Source organism: Paroedura picta, chromosome 16, assembly GCF_049243985.1.
Source record: "Paroedura picta isolate Pp20150507F chromosome 16, Ppicta_v3.0, whole genome shotgun sequence".
In the NCBI taxonomy this organism is placed as follows: Eukaryota; Metazoa; Chordata; class Lepidosauria; order Squamata; family Gekkonidae; genus Paroedura; species Paroedura picta.
In genome coordinates this window covers 21,531,506-21,550,098 of record NC_135384.1, presented here as the reverse complement: position 1 = coordinate 21,550,098, position 18,593 = coordinate 21,531,506, and the positions used below count along the sequence as shown (strand labels likewise).

The following is an 18,593-nucleotide window of genomic DNA, read 5'->3' as shown; positions in this document are numbered from 1 at the left end:
CTGACAGCCAGCACACTGTGCAGCCCGAACACCAAGGGAACAAATTCAAACCAGCATTATCTCCCCACTACCCTCAACACTGTCCTGTGGGTGACAGCGCCATTTACAAGGGAACCCTCCATTAATCAATACCGCAGTACATGTTCATGCGCGTGTTCAATTTTCAGGACGTCCCGCTAGAAAGACCTTTGAGAAAGACCTTGCGCTGGCATTCAGGATGGCTGCTGCCAGGCAGGGTTAAGTGGGCCATTGATTGCCGAGACGTCCTACGGGGAGGCTTAAAGCAACACGAACAACACTTGCAGGGAATCTGGAGTTGGTCCTAATAATTAAACAGAAGTATCACATCGCTTTGGCATTTAAAAGTCCGGTGTAGATGTGATTTGGTTATCTGAATCTCGTGTAATTTAGAAGACATAGGCTTTTAAGCCCTCGCTTTCCCATCCTCCTCCCACATCCGCCGAGAATTTTACAAAAGCAGCCAGGAGCTCTGATTTCTGGATTGGTAAGAAAGACAACCTGGAAAAATTAGAATAAAAAAAGAACGAGGACATCTGATGATCAGGAACGACGAACACAAGGAGCACCGAAATTGAGGCTCTCTTCGGGATTTGTCACCTTTTTGCCAAACCAATGGTTCTTTCACTCAACTCATGAACAACTGAGACAAGACACTTAATTTGGGCACAGTTCACGTTTTGGTATCGGCTCCCCTTTCCCATACTATGCCCTTCTTTTTGTGAATTTCCCCTGAACCTTTGGAGCTAAAGCAAAGGTGCTATGGGGTAGGCATGCCAACCAGAGCCCTTTTCTGCAGGCAAGCAGAGACAAGTGAAATACAGCCTAGCTCTTTGTCTCCTGGGCCAAGCAATTTATGCAGACAGAAGAGGGGGGAATCAGATCCAGGTTGCATAGTTTGGTGTAGCCAGTTTGGTGCAGTGGTTAAGAGTGCTGGACTCTAATCTGGAGCACCAGGTCTGATTCCCCACTCCTCCAATGCCAGATAAGTCACCTTGGACCAGTCCCAGTTCTCTCAGAGCTCTCTCAGCCCCATTTCCCTAACAAGGTGTCTCTACAGTGGGGGGGAAGAAGGGAAGATGATTATAAACCACGCTGAGATTCCTTTGGGAATAAAAGATCACTGTATAAAAACCAACTCTTCTTATTCTAACATGAAGTTAAAAGGGAATGGAAATCAGCTGATGGTGATTCCAGTTTCTAAGCCCACATTAACAGGTGCTTGTTCCCTTCCCTCCCGACCTTCTTAAGCACTCTGTTGCAACATGCCTGCTCTGGAGGGCTTCTGGAATTGGGGGTGATTTTACAGCTCTGTTAGCTTGTTCTTATGAGTGCTGGCTGGCTGGCAGTTATGTACGTTGCTGTTCACAGATCTTTTATGGATGCTGCATATTTATATGTACTGCACAATATATTGCATTGTTCCTTGTATATGGCTTTGCATGTCATATATAAAAGATTGGGTGTGCTAGACTAAATAAGTAGATGCCCACTCCGTCCTCAGCAACACCAGGGAGATGAACTTTCACAGCCAGTTCCTAATGGACTACCGAATGAAGCATCTCAGTAACAGCTGCCATTATTCCTGGCCTTCAAAAACATCACATCAGCAGCATTAAAAGTACCAATATAGAACCCAATCCTAAAGGCGAAAAGCTCTTTTTGAAAAAAGAAAGAACAAAGCCATGAAGACAAGACAGAAAACACAGTACAAAAGAGTATATTTCTAAAAAAAAAAAAAAAAGGAAAAGGAAAAGGAAAAAGAAAGAAAAAGGGGTGGCGAAAAGAGAAAGTTTACCAGCTATTTTGGAACTTCATTCCTGTAAAAGAAAACTGGTTGAAAACAGAACAGGGTCAGGTCTTCTACACATGAGCCAACTTAATACAAACACTCAATAAGAATCATTTTGCCAACTCAAGACAAAAAAGAAAAAAAAAACCTTTGACACAGTGCTCATGAACAATAAATTTTTCTTTTTTAAGAAACAAAAAAATTCAGAGGTGTGAAGGAATCACAGGAAGTGAAGAGGAAACAAAACTAAAGGGAGGGAAAAGAGATACCAGAAGAACAAAATTCCCACGATATCTAAACGAGTAACCATTGTTCTTGAGTAGCTGATTCCAAGTCAAGGATAAATCACAACAGTTCCTGAATGCACTAGCGGCTGCCTCCATCGTGTCCACGTCTTCCAGGCAGCATTGGCCTCACACAGTCCTCCTCTTTGCCTCTAAAAAGTAGCCATTTTGGGGGGAGAGCGACACAGAGAAAGAGAAAGAACTCCTCCTCCTCCTCCTCCTCGTCCGCCCACAATTCATGTATACAAGTGCTACTGGGAGAGTACAGTCACCTCGGGGCTCCATGGCAAACACAGGAATTCCAGCACAGGGAGGAAGTCTCTCCTTCTCAAAAGTCTCCCAGCGGAAACTCCCCGGGGGTGCTCCTTCATTCCATCGCCGTCTCTGCCGCCACCCTCCTCTCACATAATCAATGTCAAAACAAAGAGAGCATCATCTTTGCTTCAAGTGAGCCTTGCTTCTTGATCCGTCGCTGTCCGATGCAGAGGCCGTCTTTTCTGTCTCTGTTTAGTTTTTTTTTAAAGTTCCGTATCATCATCTGGATCTGTTTGTCTCGGGGCGGCACCTGGCCAACCCTCTCGAGTTCTTTACTTAGCCAAGTCAAAGGGAAACACACAGACAACGCAGCAACAGGGATATATTAGGTTGAACAGCCCCCTTTACCCAAAGTCCATCCCTCCCCCGTTTGCCCCCAAGTCTACTTGGTGCAGTTTTTTTCTTCTTTTTGTTTAAAAGTCTACATGTCCCAAAGCAGTCTGTTAATCCCCCCCCCCAAGTCCCACCCTCCCCACCACAGAGTAAAAAGCTCCACCGGTTGCATCGTCTACCTGGTTGTCAAAGGTGGGAGAAGCAACTGTTTCTGTCGCTATTTCCACTTAAAAAAAAAAAAAGACCACAAATACACACATGTGGGATTGTGCGATGCAAGGTCCGAGCCTTAGGACTGCTTCAGCCGTTTGCGTGGAGGGCCCAGAAAGGGGCACTGCGCGGAGGCCAGCGAACGATACGCCTCTGCCACCAAGTGAGGGTGGGACACGACCATTGACTTCCAGCCTGAAGTCTCCATGACATCTGAGGCGTGGCTGGAGAACATCAAAGAGAAACCCAGCATTAGCAACCTGGAAGTTCAGCATCCCAGAGGAAAACACCTATAAGTCTTCCTGCTACGTCCCTGCTTTCAGTTTTGACTTCAATGCCTCTTTCCAGTTTCTCGCCAGCAGGCCTGGCTGCCTTGTCCCGTTCCATAAAGCATTGGACGTCTCATCCTGCCTACTGCATTGACTTCCACTGTGCAATCCACTTGGAGTCCGGGTGAGAAAGGAGGACTCTACACAGTACATCAATAAGATGAATTACACAAGCTGCTCTGTGCAACAGAGTCAGATTTGCCGCATGTCCTTGGCATGGAGGCAAGAGGCAGGGACAGCAACCACAGTGCCCGTGTGTGAGGAACAGAAGAGGGTTTGGGATGGGCACCACTGCTGCTCAAAGGGGAAACAGGGATGCATTTGCATTTCTTTCTTTCTATCCTGTTTTTCTTCCCCAGTTAGGATGAGCAGAGATGCACAGTAAAGGGGAGGTGGCATCTTTTGGGGGGAGTGGGGGGAGGAAGCTAACTTCTACTAGTGAAACAAGACCTTGGACATAACCTAGATGGAATGGGGAATGGGAGGGGGGGAATGGTTCCTGAGACGCTCACTTTTACAGATTTCATCCTCTCGGGGGTCAAACACAAAAATGGGGGAACCTTTACTTACTAGTTAATGAAGTCGACTGCCTGAGTTTTTAGCTGGTCAGCACTGTGTAGATCGGCCAGGATGAGGATTTCCGCTGCATTTTCCACAGAGAGGTTGCTGCACAGAGCATCTTCACACATCACCTTCAAACGCTCCAGCGCATACTGAAAGAACATACACAGAGAAATTAGACTGAGGGTGAATTGATTTGGGGGGGGGGGGAGACTGCAAGCTGGCAGTGGTGCTGAGGTCGGCTCTCAACTGGTTTTGATCTGACACCCAGCCTTTATGTATGAGAATCTCCAGCTTATTTATTGTCGGTTCCAAACCCCCCATAGTTATGAGAACACAATACTAAGGTAATATAGACAAAGCAAAAAAAAAAATCATTTTCAATTGTACAGGAGAAAATTCTAGAACCTTACATAAAAGCAATACTGGGCGGGGGAGGGGGCAGGAATATATTCTGGACCTACATTACAATTCTACAAACAAGTGTGGAAAATACTGAGAAACACAAAAAGCCTCCGGGGGTGGGTGGGTGGCATGGGACCTGACAACACCTTTGTTCTTCAAAAAACAATAACTAAACGCATTCCAAAAATGGATCGCATCCCAAGCCTGGATCACAGAAGCAGAACTATGCAAAAAAAAAAAAGGCACCTAACATAAGCAAGTTGCTAATCCTCATGATCATCCATCTCATAGACCAATATGTCCCCTTCAGTGCAGATCAAAAAGCCTACAGAGAAGGGTCCTCACGGGGCCGTAGTAGTGATTTCTGCTAACCCAGCTTTGCAGATAACCAAACAAAAGTTAAAGGCAATGACCATGTGGCTAGGTCCCAAATGAGTCTTCATCCTGTGTACAACAAACACCAATGAGAACTTATAGATGTTTCTGGTTAGAAGCAAATTAGGAAGGAGAGGAGCATGAAAGGAGAAAGTGGAAGGATTCCATGCTTGCAGCTGGATAAGGAAGGGCCGTGACTCTCTGGCAGAGTACTTGCTTAGCATGGAGAGGGTCCCAGACACAATTCCTGGCATCTCCATCAAAAAGGACCAAGTAGTACATGAAATAAAATACCTCTACCTGAGACCCTAGACTAGAGAACCACTGCTAACCAGAGAAAGCAATAAGGACCTTGATGGCCCAGCAGTCTGGTTCAGCATAGGGCAGCTTCGTATGTTGATGTGGGGTGATGACGTGACTGAGTGTTGTAGCTGGTCCCTAGTCATTTATTCTTGTTGCAGAAACTCAGGAGGGTTGGGCAAAGACCAATAAGGTCTTCTGATCTTTCAGATAGAATGGCATCCTTTCCCCATCGTCTGCAGTAGCGTCGTAGAAGAAGAAAAAGCCCAGCCCGCTGATTGCCCAACCGCCCAGTGGCAGATCTCCAGGGCTGAGGGTATGTGCTGTTGTTTTGTTTATAGTATAATTGCGTATGTTCCCCAAGAGCCTGCAGGAAGACAGAACAAGCTGTTCTGAGGCCTCCTGGGCAAATATTAAAAGGTCTGATGTGCTACCATAAAAGGTTTTGCTTTCTGTTTTTAAAAAGACATCGGGGGGTATGTTTAGAGAGGAAAGAGCTACATAAAAAGCCACAAAACCCAAACAATGAAAACCTGCTTCAGCTTTGCTGTCCTACAAACAGTTGGCCATTAGGGAGGAATTCATAAATTGCTCAGGGGCTCTCGCTGCCTTTTGTTGTACAAGGGGACAGGCCTACTAGGCACCTAAGTGAATGGCTGGAAGGCATGAAGAGATACTGCTTCAGAGGAAGGTACAGAGGTGAGACACAGAACAACTTGCATGGTGGCAAATTTCTGCTAGCAGATGCAGAAACCCTCTGGTCCACCAGACATTGACTGTCACTTTACTTTTTATTACTGTGTCAATTTAATTAGACATCAAAGTCTACATAGGAATGAGTTCTGTTGTCTGCCACATTCATTTGTGCTCTCTGCCTCCATATTAATACTACAGACGCATGCCAAGTAGGTTAGATTCAAGTGGGTAGCCGTCTGAAGCAGCACAACAAAACAAGATTAGAGTCCAGTGGCATCTTTAAGACCAACAAAGACTTATTCAAGGCGTGAACTTTCGAGTGCAAGCACTCTTCGTCAAACTAAGAACTGACCATCATGACAGTGGGAATATAAAAGCAACAGTTAATCCTGTTAAATTAGTAACATGTGTATTTGGATGTTGTGACACAATTTACTAATTTAACAGGATTAACATTTGCTTATATATTCCCACTGTCATGATGGTCAGTTCATAGTCTGACGAAGAGTGCTTGCACTCGAAAGCTCACACCTTGAATAAGTCTGTGTTGGTCTTAAAAGTGCTACTGAACTCTGATTTTGTTTCATTTCTGAGGTTGTCCTGGTTATCCCCATTTTAGTTGCACATAATGCTATGTTCTGCAAACAAGTATTTCTGCAAAGGGAAGACTCATTTTACATGCTTTTTCCTTTTGTTTTTTAGAACAGAAAAAAATGTATGACAATATACCTTTTTGTGCATAAAATACTGGAGAATACTCTTGCGAGTCCCTTGGACTGCAAGGCGAACAAACCGGTCAGTCCTAGAGGAGATCAGCCCTGACTGCTCCTTAGAAGGCCAGATCCTGAAGATGAAGCTCAAATACTTTGGCCACCTCATGAGAAGGAAGGACTCCCTGGAGAAGAGCCTAATGCTGGGAGCGATCGAGGGCAAAAGAAGAAGGGGGCGACAGAGAATGAGGTGACTGGATGGAGTCACTGAAGCAGTCGGTGCAAACTTAAATGGACTCCGGGGAATGGTAGAGGACAGGTAGGCCTGGAGGATCGTTGTCCATGGGGTCACGATGGGTCGGGCATGATTTCGCACCTAACAACAACAACAACTGATATAAACTAGTAACCTCAACCGAAAAAGGGAAACCTGAGACTGCCATCCACAGAAATCTGATTTGCTTGATATAAGTGAACATATCACTCGTTCTCCAAATCTGTTGGACCATAATAATGATTATTATCCAGGTAATCCATTGGCTCATAACTAAATGAGATCATCAACATACGTAAAAATAAGCCCATCGGCATATGCATATGAATTACATCTGATATAGCAAGAAGGCCAATGTCAACTCTTAACCTCTATTATAAAGTATTTAATCCCACTTTTCTGTCATGGTTTCAACTAGTTGCCGAAGATGAGAGTAACCTGAATCAAGGCTTCACTGATTCTTGAAAAGTACTTGAACTCTTAGCTTGCAAACTCATGAAAAAAAAATATAAGTGATCCAAAAGCTCCTGAACTGCAAGTATTCAAACAAGTTATGATTGCTGCTGCTTATTTAATAAACCTCTTGGAAGTCCATAATAGCCTATAATCAATTATATGTATTATTGTATATATGCAGGCATATCATACAATTCCCTTTAGCTGCAGAATTAAGTTTAAATGTTTGCTACATGCATCTCTTACTGCAGATACCAGTGACAGGATGTCAGGTGATATTTTTTCCTTATATCTATCCTAAACAAGACTATAATCCAGTTTTCCTTATTATAGATTCTGTTTCTCAAGCGCTTATTTAACCACAAGAAGGCTTTCAAAGACATCTTAAATATTGTTCTATGGCTATTTCTGAAAGGTTTTTTGGTCTTTTTAATGCTCCATTTCTAATTTCTTCATCTTATCTAATCTTTCCACAAATTCAGCCTCGCATTTCTTTTTTAAATAAGCTCCAGTACTAATACTAATGGCCCTAAAAAGACTTTGCTAGATTCTCACAATTATTAAGTTTTAAAGGTTTTTTTTTAATGAAGAAAGAAATTAAAAAATTCTTGTAGCATGTTTCAAATATGCTTTTAATTCATGAGTATTTAGCAGGTTTTTGACCAACTGCCGGGAATATGAAGTTTTTGTCTTAAAGCTCTAAATTAAATAGCACAAATTCAGCATAAGTGGTTTTGTCTCCATTTTCATATTTGGTACAGAATTTGTCAATAAAGGGGGAAAAGAACAAAAGTCTATTCTTGAATATAACCTATGTCAAGCAGAATAATTATAATCTCTTTCACCCGAATTATGTAATCTTCATAGGTCTATTAGTTTAAATATCTGGAACACCTTATTAAACATGTAAGGCAGAGTAGAGGCATTTGATTTCTTAGTTGATCTAAGTCATTATTCATGACACAGCTGAATTCTCCCTGCAATGATAATTTCACCCTCTGCAAATTTAATGAATTCTTCTTGCAAGGATTTATAAAATGCCCTTTGATTGCTGCTTGAAGTATAAATGTTCCCAAGGGTGATTAATTGTTGGTATATCTGTCCTTTTAGCAAAAAAACCCACAAAACTAGCATTGTTATCAAAGACTATGTTAATTCTTTGGATATATGGATATATTGCTCCATCTTTATTTTATTTGCTACCAGCAGAGAAACCTGTTTTGAAAATGGGCTGGGAAATGGGACCCCCACCACTCACAGCTGTCTCAGAGGGCAAGTGGTTGGCAAGAGCCACAGGGGTATGATGGAGACGGGTGGAGGCATCTCCCCACAGTCCAATGGCGGGCAGGAAGAGCAGAAGCATGTTTGCTAAGGGTGTGGACTGGCTTCTCTGTTGGACCTTTGCAGCAAGAATGGTGGCAAGAGATGGAGGATGCAGGTGAGCTGGGGGGTGCGGTGGTGCCTTCACATGGGGAGGGGGGCTTCCCTATGGGCCCTTGGCGGGAGGACATGAGAGAGTCAGAGAGAATGACAGCATGTTCTTGAAGGGGGTAGGGGCCTTCTCAGTCAGCCTTTGGTGGAGAGGACACCGGGGTGAGCAGCGGGGAGGGTGTGGAGCATGCAGTTGATCTTCTGTGGTGCTCTTCAGTCAGAGAGGCTGCACAGCATCTGATTGTCCCTCAGTGGGAGAGAGTGGCAGCCCTGATTAGGCTTCAGTGGGGAGGGCCTACACTGAGGGCCAATCAGGAGACCAGCACATCATCAGAAGTATGGTCAGGATTTTATATGGTATGATGACCTAGAACATATAGTTCCTTAATTTCGGACGCTCTATTAATAATAACTAGGAAGATTCAATATGTGTTTCTTGTATAAAAATTATATCCGTCCTTGCTTTGTGTAATTTATGAAATATTTTCCTTCTCTTATGGGGCTTGTTTAAACCATTTACATGAACAGAAATTAAATTTAGAGTACTCATCTTAATGTTTTATTAGTGCAGAAGAACATTACAAAATTTCTATAATTTCAATAACTAGTACTTAATTCTCAAAATTAAAATCCACTACTTCTTCAGCTTCTTTCAGAATTTAACCATATAAGATTTTCCCCATTATCTAGAATTCAATCTGAAAAAGGGTCCCCATCTATATTGAATGTCTTTTCTTTCTAAATTTTTCTATCAGGAAATTTAGGCTCCTCCACATCCTGGGTAAATTTTAAGAGGTTCATCTTATAAGTTATCTATTACTTCCTTTAATGAAAAAGTCAAATATCACATCAATATCCATGCCTGCCTATCTATTGCTACTATCCTCTCGATCAGTGGCCCCCAACCTTTTTATCACTGGGGATCGATCAATGCTTGATAATTTTACTGAGGCCCGGGGGGGGGGGGAGTAGTCTTTTGCAGCCGCCGCCACATGAGCCCCTGCTCCACTTGCTTTCCCACTGGTGCCCCTGACTTCCTGCTGCCCACTGGGGGGCACTGCCAGCAGCAGCTGCCCAGTGCCACGCCAAGGGGAAGCCCCAGCCATGGTGCCCGCTGGAGAGCACCAAAGGTGAGCCGGCAGTAGAGTGGCAGGGCAGCTCCCGAGGCAGCAGCTGGGGAGGAAGATGATGAGGAGCCACAGCCCGGTACCGACTGATCCACAGACCGGTCCCAGTTCCTAGACTGGGGATTGGGGACCACTGCTCTAGATTAACCTTAAAAGTTCTGATGATTTTCTCGATTTCAATATAATTTGATCCAAGAATCATAGTAAAAAGCTTTTCCAGTATGAAATGTTTCATTCTTTTTTTCTTAGCCCTATAAACTTTAATCATTTTCTTCTGCACTTATTATCAAAATCCTCAAGATCCTGCAACTTGATATCATTATATATACATTTTAATATATACTATACGCACATACATATACATATAAATGTACACATCTTTTTGGTTCTGTTATCTGCTACATATGGTTTCTCTAAATTTGGCTACTCTATTAATGATAATTGGGAAGGTTTAATATGAGTTTCTTGTAAAAAAAGGGTATCTAATTTATGAACTATTTTCCTTTTCTTATGGTGCTCTATTGCTTACCGCTCAATACAAAAAAAGGAATTAACTACCATCTTAGAGAAATTAAGAAGAAATAAAAAGCAGTGTTTCCTGCCCAGGCTGGGCACTAGAGGGCAACATCCTTCTGGCATCACTAAAGGGCAACACTGTGGCGTGGCTGCAAGTTTTGGCCGCAAGAAACAGAGGGAGCTCTGGAATGGCACTCCTCTGTAGCCATCTGGTTGGCACGTAGGTTGCCTTTCTCCTTCTGCTGCTGTGTGTCGGGTGTGGGGAGGCATCCTACGAAAGCCGAGGTGAACCTGCTCCACACTTGGCAAAGAAAGGCTCCCCCTGCCAAGCTCTCCTTTCATTCCTCAGACTTCACAGGATTTGGCCACAAAAAATGGGGGGGGGGGCAGGAACAGCGTTCCTCTGAAGTGGTGCAGGTAGTGCATAGTTGGCCTTCGTCCTCCTGCTGCTGTGTGCCAGGTGGAGGGAGAAGCACTCTGTGCAGGTGTGTCAGGCAAGCAGAGGTAAACTGGCTCCATAGTTAGCATAGCAAAGGTTCTTCTGCTCCCCCCCCCCCCCCTCCGAAAGACTATTGTTAGAAAGAATGGTTACTTTTGGCCAGGGCTCAGGAAGAAAAATTCTAACTCCTAGAAGTCAACTTTTATTTTGGCCTGTCTTCCTCCACCCTGATTTATTCGCTTGGCTCTAAGCAACTCAAAATGTCAGTTCTAAATACAGAGATATGCTCGGGAATCAAAGTAACAGACTTCCAAAGCAAAGCACCTTTGCTTACCTCTGGCCTATTCAAATGTGGAGTGCTGAGATCACAGGGAGTGCTGAGATCACCCCAAGGGCCTTTCAATAAGGCAGCCTCTCGCTTTGTAAGAGAAGGGCACCCTTATGTGTGCAAGGCCATGCTGGCTCACAGAATCAAGAGAGAGAAAGGCATGTGCTGGTCCCAACAACCAACAGCCCACCTCTTTGAGAAGTGAGGTCTCCCTGGGATTCTCAAAGCTTCCAAGTAAGGAAGCAGCAAGCAATTGATGCGGACCCAGTCATCCTGGCAAACTGTTTCTCTTTGGCAATATCTTAACGGTGGGGATGAACACTGCCTTTCCAAGCTACTTGGCTGGGAGACTGTCGTCTTCAAACAACTTGGCTAGGGAGCAGGCCGTTGGAAAAGCCTCCTGAGACAAGTCCAAAGAACAAGGAATTAATCTGACCACGCCACTGACTGAAATACATGGAAGAAGGTGCACATTAAAACCTACCTATCTTGCACGATATGCAAAAATGCCCATTACAATCTGTCCTCCAAAGGTTTCCAGGAGGGTTTAGGCCCCAATCTCTTTTAAAATAAAAGGAGATTTCAAAATCCACTGGCTGGCCTGTCCAACAGCCCACTTACCTTGTCAGCAGCTGCGAGCAAATCGTCTGCCATTTTGTCAAGGTTGGGTGCCTTCCCCGTATAAATGAAGCACATCATTTCTTTAAAAACTTCTGGCTCCACATCGTTGATTTCGACGCGATTCTGCACCAGAAGAGGAAAGATATGGTTAACCTTCTGGTGCTCAAACAGGCCCAACTGCCCCTCTCGGGCTTCGGAGAACTCTTCTGGAGCAGGGGTAGTCAACTTGTGGCCATCCAGATGTTCATGGACCACAATTCCCATGAACCATGGGAATTGTAGTCCATGAACATCTGGAGGACCACAGGTTGACTACCCCTGTTCTGGGGGACAAAGAGTAAAGAACACGCAGAAGGCACAGAACAGCTCCAGCTCCAGCTTTGTCAGCCCCCCTCCCCACCCAGCTAAGGCATTGTGTCGTCTCTCTTTTCACTTGCTCTTATGCCGTCCCAGAGTGACAGAAGAAACTGGCACTTGCTGTTACACAATCATCCTCTAATAGCAAACCAGCAGTCTTTTTTAACTCCCTCTGGAGTGCATTCTCAATTAGTCATCAGCTTTTACTAATGTGCAGGTTTCCTGCCTGGTTACTGCCTTGCAGGGATTTATTCTTGCTAGAGCAGTCTCAGACGTTTGGGATGCGCTAGGAGACACCTCTCTATTTCTCTCTTTCTTTCACACCAAGCCTGCATGTAGCTGGACCAAAGATGCTAACTAGGAAGCACTGCAACTACACAGAGTTGAATCGCAAGACAGACATCCTGGGCTCTATGCATCTTTATTCTCCGAGTAATTAAATCGTAACATTTTCTGCCATAGTGATGATTTTAAAAGGGAATGAAGATTCAGCAGTGTCTACTAGCCAAAATGACTCAATGGAACTTTCATACCCAGAAGACTTAACTGAATCCAAGGACTAGGAGGCCACATTAAGGGAATGGCCTTGGATTCACTGTCCCAATTTCCAGGACTATTATATTCTTGGCTTTGAAAGAAAGCCACAATGCCCTACTGCAGTGGTATTATATTTTCAGGAGCTGTGTCAATTCCTCAGCCATTCCTCCATTCAAGACCTAACTTTCTGAGTTGCGGTCACAATGCTGCAGCCTCTACTTTTGTGTTCCCAGAGAAGACCACTTTATCAGCCTGGATGTGCAACAAAAATGTATTTGGTTTCTGCTCCTGTCCAGAAAGGCCTTCATAAGAATCATCTGTCGGGTCAAATGGAGAACCATTTCACCTCCTCAAACATCTATGGATCGGTACCCAGCTACTCTTCCTGATCAGAAAGCCATCTTTAAAAAATACTTACCTTTTTACTTTCCTCCATCTCGTGTTCAAACATAGCACTGAAGACTGGAGAGCGTGCTGTAGCCAAGGGTGGGATGGGGAATTGGGAAGGGGGGGGGGAGGAGACACAAATGTAATTAAAAGCTGAAATGGTAACCTTCCTTGCTGGAGAAGGCTCTAAGAAATACAATCTGCATATATAACATGTCCATAAATGTAAAAGGGGCAAGCCGAAACTAAGCAAGTAGGGTATGCAGGAGAGAAAGCCGACAGAAACCTTTCTAAGGACATACACACGTAGCAGAAGCCGACCCAGTCAAAAATTACTTTACAGGAAGTGTCATGGCTTTCTTATCCTGTTACAACCTGAATGCAAGGGACTGTGGGAGTTGTAGTTAATTATATGTTCTTTCAACTAGTTATCCTCAACTCCATTCCATTGTACTACAGCTCTGAATGGTTATTCACCAGGAAACCATGACAACCCAATATATGCCAAGGAAGGCTGACTCTTGCTAAAAGTATTAATTCCGCAAACAGTGAGCAAAATTTACACACTTGCACAATTTACTCTGGCTTTGCTACTTCTAGGAAAGCTCTAAAATCTGCACGCCCTAAATTAACCAGAAATCTTCATTAGCCTCGTCTCTGGTTGCTTTCATTAGACATTGCCTGCATCTATTCAAGTAGATCTCTGGTTGCTTTCATTAGACATTGTCTGCATCTGTTCAAGTAGATCTTTACAGCCATTCCAGCCAGAAACTTGTCAATACATTTTTTTTAAAAGAAAACTTTTTCTCAGAAATGTGAATCTGGTAGCCTACAGCAGGGGTAGTCAACCTGTGGTCCTCCAGATGTCCATGGACTACAATCCCCATGAGCCCCTGCCAACACTGGCAGGGGCTCATGGGAATTGTAGTCCATGGACATCTGGAGGACCACAGGTTGACTACCCCTGGCCTACAGGACACTGCAGCACAAGTGTGCATATTACTCCCTTAGAAAGCCCCTGATGAAGCAGATATTAATTTCTATGAATCTTTTTAGGGGGGAGGGGGGATTCTTTTAACTATTTATGCAATGTTTCCTGAGGCATAACTCAAAGTGTGTCTTTTCCCTCCCTGCAGTCTTCTCTGAAAATGATATCGGGAGCCCCCTTTCTGAACAAAGAGGCAACCCGCAAAAGACACCTCAAGGCATTTGGGGCTTGCCACGGATCTGTCCATCCGCCATCCTGCTAATCCTCCTGCCCACGTCGATACCGACCTGCTAATATGGCTTTGTGAGCCTGGAACTCCTGGCCTGCCACACACAGGCAGCAGTCTGTGAAGCGAGAGTTTTCCCAGAGGCCTCCCAACTCATCAGCCAAGCGGCATTCAGGTACCTTCACCATGTTCATGGAGTTCTGGCCGGAGATATTGACAGAGTCCTGCACTACACTCACCTGCAAGGAAGCAGAAGGCATCGCTGCTTTATTTTCTCAGTGCATTTGCAGCCTGCCTTTTACACAGGGACACAAAGAGTACAACAAAGTGGAGAAACCCCCTCCCCGACAGCACAAGGTTATCAAAAAAACCCAATGCAAAGAGGAGCAGAATTACAGGAATGAGGGAGCACTAAACCGATAATTTTCTGAAGGCATAGCATGCCCAAAAGAATGCCAAGAGTGGATTACAAAGGGACAAAGACAATGCCGTAAAAGCAAGGATGTAAGTCTACAGCTAACGGAAGGTGCATGTAGAGGTCACTGGGCAATGATAAAAAGGTAAAGGTAAAGGTATCCCCTGTGCAAGTACTGGGTCATGTCTGACCCTTGGAGTGACGCACTCTAGCGTTTTCTTGGCAGACTCAATACAGGGCGGTTTGCCAGTGCCTTCCTGGGCAATGATAGGAGGACCTGAAACCAGACTTGTCTGGGCCTCAAGAAAGTGGATCAAGATACACCACATGTGCTCCTGCCAGATTTTGGCCACCACTCTGTGAATGAGCAGGAATGGTGGGAAGGTATAAAATAGAGTGCCTATACAGAGGATTTGGAATGCATCCCCTAGAGAGATTCAGGTGGGTAGCCTTGTTGGTTTGAAGTAGCACAACAAAAATAGAGTCCAAAGGCACCTTTAAGACCAACAAGGTGTGAACTTTCGAGTGTATGCACTCTGGAGGTATATTTATGGGGTTGACACAAATGAATTGCAACTTGATGGCACTTTCCACCACTAGGGCCGCCAACTCTGGCCCTCAAGTATGGAGCTTATCAAAAGGAATAAAGCGGAGAAGAAACAGAGGAGACGAGCTAACAGCACCTGTGGCTGCACCATTGGTTCATCATTAAGATTCCATCAGAAACGTGCATGCAGGGCATGAAGGAAAGCTCTGCCACCTGTTGCAAGCCCTCATCATCTTGTGAATCTATGGGTGTCACTAAGCACCAAGATTCTACCCTCCCAAGCTAGAAGGCACTAACAGGATCCCTGCCATTTAGCGGGTAAAATAAGATCTTTGCCAGAAATGACAATTCTGACACAATCCAGCATAAACTGAGGTTTGGAGTCTTCACTGATGAGTTTCTCTGCAAGTCTGCATGGCCCGCTTTGCAAACTGCTGGCGTTTGGGATCTACGCCAGCCATGGCTCATATCTATTTATCTAAAAGCTCAGAGCATGACTCAGCTAATGTTAAGTACTCTTGACTCGATGATTTCAACAGAAAATTAAGGATGTGTTTAAACAATCAGAGAGGGATCACGGTCAGTATCTTTGCTGTCGTTAAGAGCTACAAGCAAAATCCTGCCTTGGTATTAAGTCAAAACTAGGATGCTCAGCATCCCAAGGGCCCAGACAGTAGCGACGTCCCCCCCCCCCCAGGGTTGGGATCCCTGGACCCATGCCTCAGGGATCCCACCATAATCAGGAACAAATCAAGCCCCAGGGTGAAGGAGGGGTGCGCTACAGAAGAGACCAGCGTAATTCCTCTGGGGATTCAAGTGGGTGGCCACGTTGGTCTGAAGTAGCACAACAATAATAGAACCTTTAAGACCAACAGAGATTTATTCAAGGCTTATGCTTTGAATAAATCTCTGTTGGTTTTAAAGGTGCTATTGGACTCTATTTTTGTTGTGTTCCTCTGTGGTTATTCAAGTATGAAAGGAAACAGTAACCCCTGCAATGGTTGCAGTTCACCAAATGTTATGGAGTCCTTAGAGACGTCGCAGAGAACCCCCCCCCCAAACACAAAAACCGAAAAAGAAATAACACGCCATCTATTTTTGTAAAGCTAAAGCACAGCTGCAGGCACCTGTGGCCAACATAATGGAGAAATAAGTTAGCGGAGCATATGGCACGCCTACCCAAATGGCAGGAAAATGTCTCCACATTAGCAAAACCCAGTGCAAAGTTTTTCCTTCCCCTTTCCTCTGCACAACTTTGGGCTTCATAAGCTTCCCCAGGTTCACCGTGTCTCCCCTCCTACTTCAAGAGGGGTCCTGAAGAATCACTTAACGTTGGGGGGAAGCAGAAATACCACCTTGTCTAACCAGCTTAGCAAAGTTGGGCTTCCATGTGGCCACTTCCATTGGCCAAGAAACAGCAGAAGCGAGGGGTGGGGGTCCTATTTACAGCAATAAACCCTGGACAACTCATGCAAGTGAGCCAATCCCTGACCCTCTTGGGGGGAGAGAGGGGAAGGTAAACAACAGAACCCGCTAGCCAGATTCCTTTTTGATTATGAACACAGGCAAATGGCACAAACTTTGCCAGCCTACCAACACGTGTTGGGTTGGATCCAAGCTCCCTCCTATCCCCCCCCCTTCCTACTACAGCCCTCCCCACCAGGTCAGCCCTTAGGATTTCCTGTCTCCTACAGCAGCATGCCTTGGAGCTCAGTGGGAAGGTAGAGACGAGAAAGCTCTCCTCTGGTTCAACGGAAATTTAGTCTGGATCCAACCCAATACCAAGAGGGTGGTTAGTGAGCCAGACTAGAATTTGGCAGACCTGGGTTCAGATCTCCACCCACACAGCCACACATGCTCTGCTGAAGCTATCTAACACTGTTGTTGCACTGATAAAATGGAAGAGGAAAGAATCATGTGGGCCAGACTCTGGGCTCTCTGGGGAAAGGCAGTCAAAAGAATGCAACATGAATGATGAACCAAGGATTGAATCTACAGATGGAGCTAAGAAGGCAGGAGTCTTTAGTAGGAAGAATCCAAACATATTTATAAAGATGTGCTTGCTTTCCAGCCCCTTGTGCAGATATAAGATTTGGCGAGCCTTCCTTACTTACCTCACAGAAGAGAGTGAGTTTATCATCTGGAAGGAGTCCATTGGCCTCATCCAACAGAAAATCTCTTCTAATAAACTTCTTGAAGCCCCAGTCTTTGCCTTGCACAAACCGATAGGCTCGCTGGCTCTCTGAAAACATACAGGATAGGATGATTTCCCCTCCCCAAAAATGAGCCAATCAAAACCACCAAGTAACAAACACCACCACCTCTGCGTACCCATTGCTTTTGTTTCCTCCCCTTTTGCATTCAAGATGGAAAACTTGAATTTGGCTCTGACTTCACTCTTTGGACAGCTGACCAACAACAGATAGAGCGAAAGGTAATCTTTACTCTCTTCGTCCAAGCCCTTTGGGTTCACACGCAAACACCTGCAAGAGCAGAAAAACACGCTTCATCTCCAATGAAGGGGGACAACTGTGGCTCAGTGGAAGAGCTTCTGCTTGGTCTGCAGAAGGTCCCAGGTCCAATCCCTGGCACTTCCAGTTAGAAGAGAAGGAACAGGTAATAAGTGATGTGAAAGACCTTTTTCCTGAAACACTAGAGCTGCTACCAGTCTGAGGAGACAATACTGACCTCCATGGACCAGTGGTCTGGTTCAACAGAAGACAGCCTCACCTGTGACCTGTTGTCTTCTCTACCTGACCTTATAACTATGCATACCTGGCCAGTGAACCCAAACAGCTGGCAAAAATCAAGTCTCCATATACAGATCTCCGTATACTCTCACTGAATCTAAAGCTAAACTTGGATTTTAATCCCATGTTAATACCACACATTTTGTCTTGCTTTCCCCGCTGTGTAATTCTGCTGAACATTTCGTGAAATAGTCCATACCTACCATGTCTGTTTATCTTTACCTACCATTTCAATTTATCGTTAGCTCCCGATGAAAAGGTTGAACTTTTGATGACCTCTCCCATTTCCTCCCGGCAAAAACTGAAGTTGTTGATGGTCCACATGTAGGAGAATTTGACCACTTTAATCTTAGAAGAAAACATCAACAAGACTAACTAGCAGCTCGGATGAACAGTTGAAAGAACATGACAGTTTGAATGGAAGAACGCACGCACACACGCACACAAAATGCCACCAGTGTTACTCATTCTGAGAAGCTATCTTGCATTTCTACCAGAGGTTGAGGAAAAGTTATGCTATTGTTGGTACTTCACCATCCCCTAGAAATGTAAAAAGTGTTCTGCAAGGATTTGGTATGGGGCCCCAGCACCCCCCCCCCCGATTCCTCTCATGCAGAGATTACAATATCAGAGTTTGTGTTTGTTTTAAGGAAGTTTAGATTGTCATTCAAACATTGGATGTTTCCATCAGAGGCCTCCTCTCAAAGGAAACCTTCAACTTTATGGATCATTCACCACCATTAAGACCTCATTTGATTATCAAACATTCACACACCATGTTGCATCATGCAGCCAACGAAAGCCAAGTTTTAAGGGCTATCTTACAACCACCAAGCTCTACTTCCTTAATAGTAGGTCAAACCCAT

At 44.6% G+C, this 18,593-nt stretch overlaps 1 protein-coding gene across 6 annotated transcripts in view; it reads right to left on the bottom strand.

Annotated features, from left to right (window-relative positions):
- Window positions 1-1,972: 1,972 nt before the first annotated feature.
- The window catches only part of SPOP (speckle type BTB/POZ protein), a 65,451-nt gene continuing 48,830 nt past the window's right edge, over window positions 1,973-18,593 (bottom strand). For all 6 annotated transcript variants that reach the window (XM_077314131.1, XM_077314132.1, XM_077314130.1 and 3 more), the window contains 8 exons: window positions 17,954-18,075; window positions 17,309-17,460; window positions 17,092-17,219; window positions 14,077-14,254; window positions 12,833-12,888; window positions 11,521-11,643; window positions 3,852-3,994; window positions 1,973-3,176 (listed from right to left, as the gene is read on the bottom strand). In XM_077314131.1, the coding sequence (XP_077170246.1) occupies window positions 3,032-3,176; window positions 3,852-3,994; window positions 11,521-11,643; window positions 12,833-12,888; window positions 14,077-14,254; window positions 17,092-17,219; window positions 17,309-17,460; window positions 17,954-18,075 (1,047 nt within the window). In that variant the 3' untranslated portion in view covers window positions 1,973-3,031. The remainder of the gene's footprint in view (window positions 3,177-3,851; window positions 3,995-11,520; window positions 11,644-12,832; window positions 12,889-14,076; window positions 14,255-17,091; window positions 17,220-17,308; window positions 17,461-17,953; window positions 18,076-18,593) is intronic.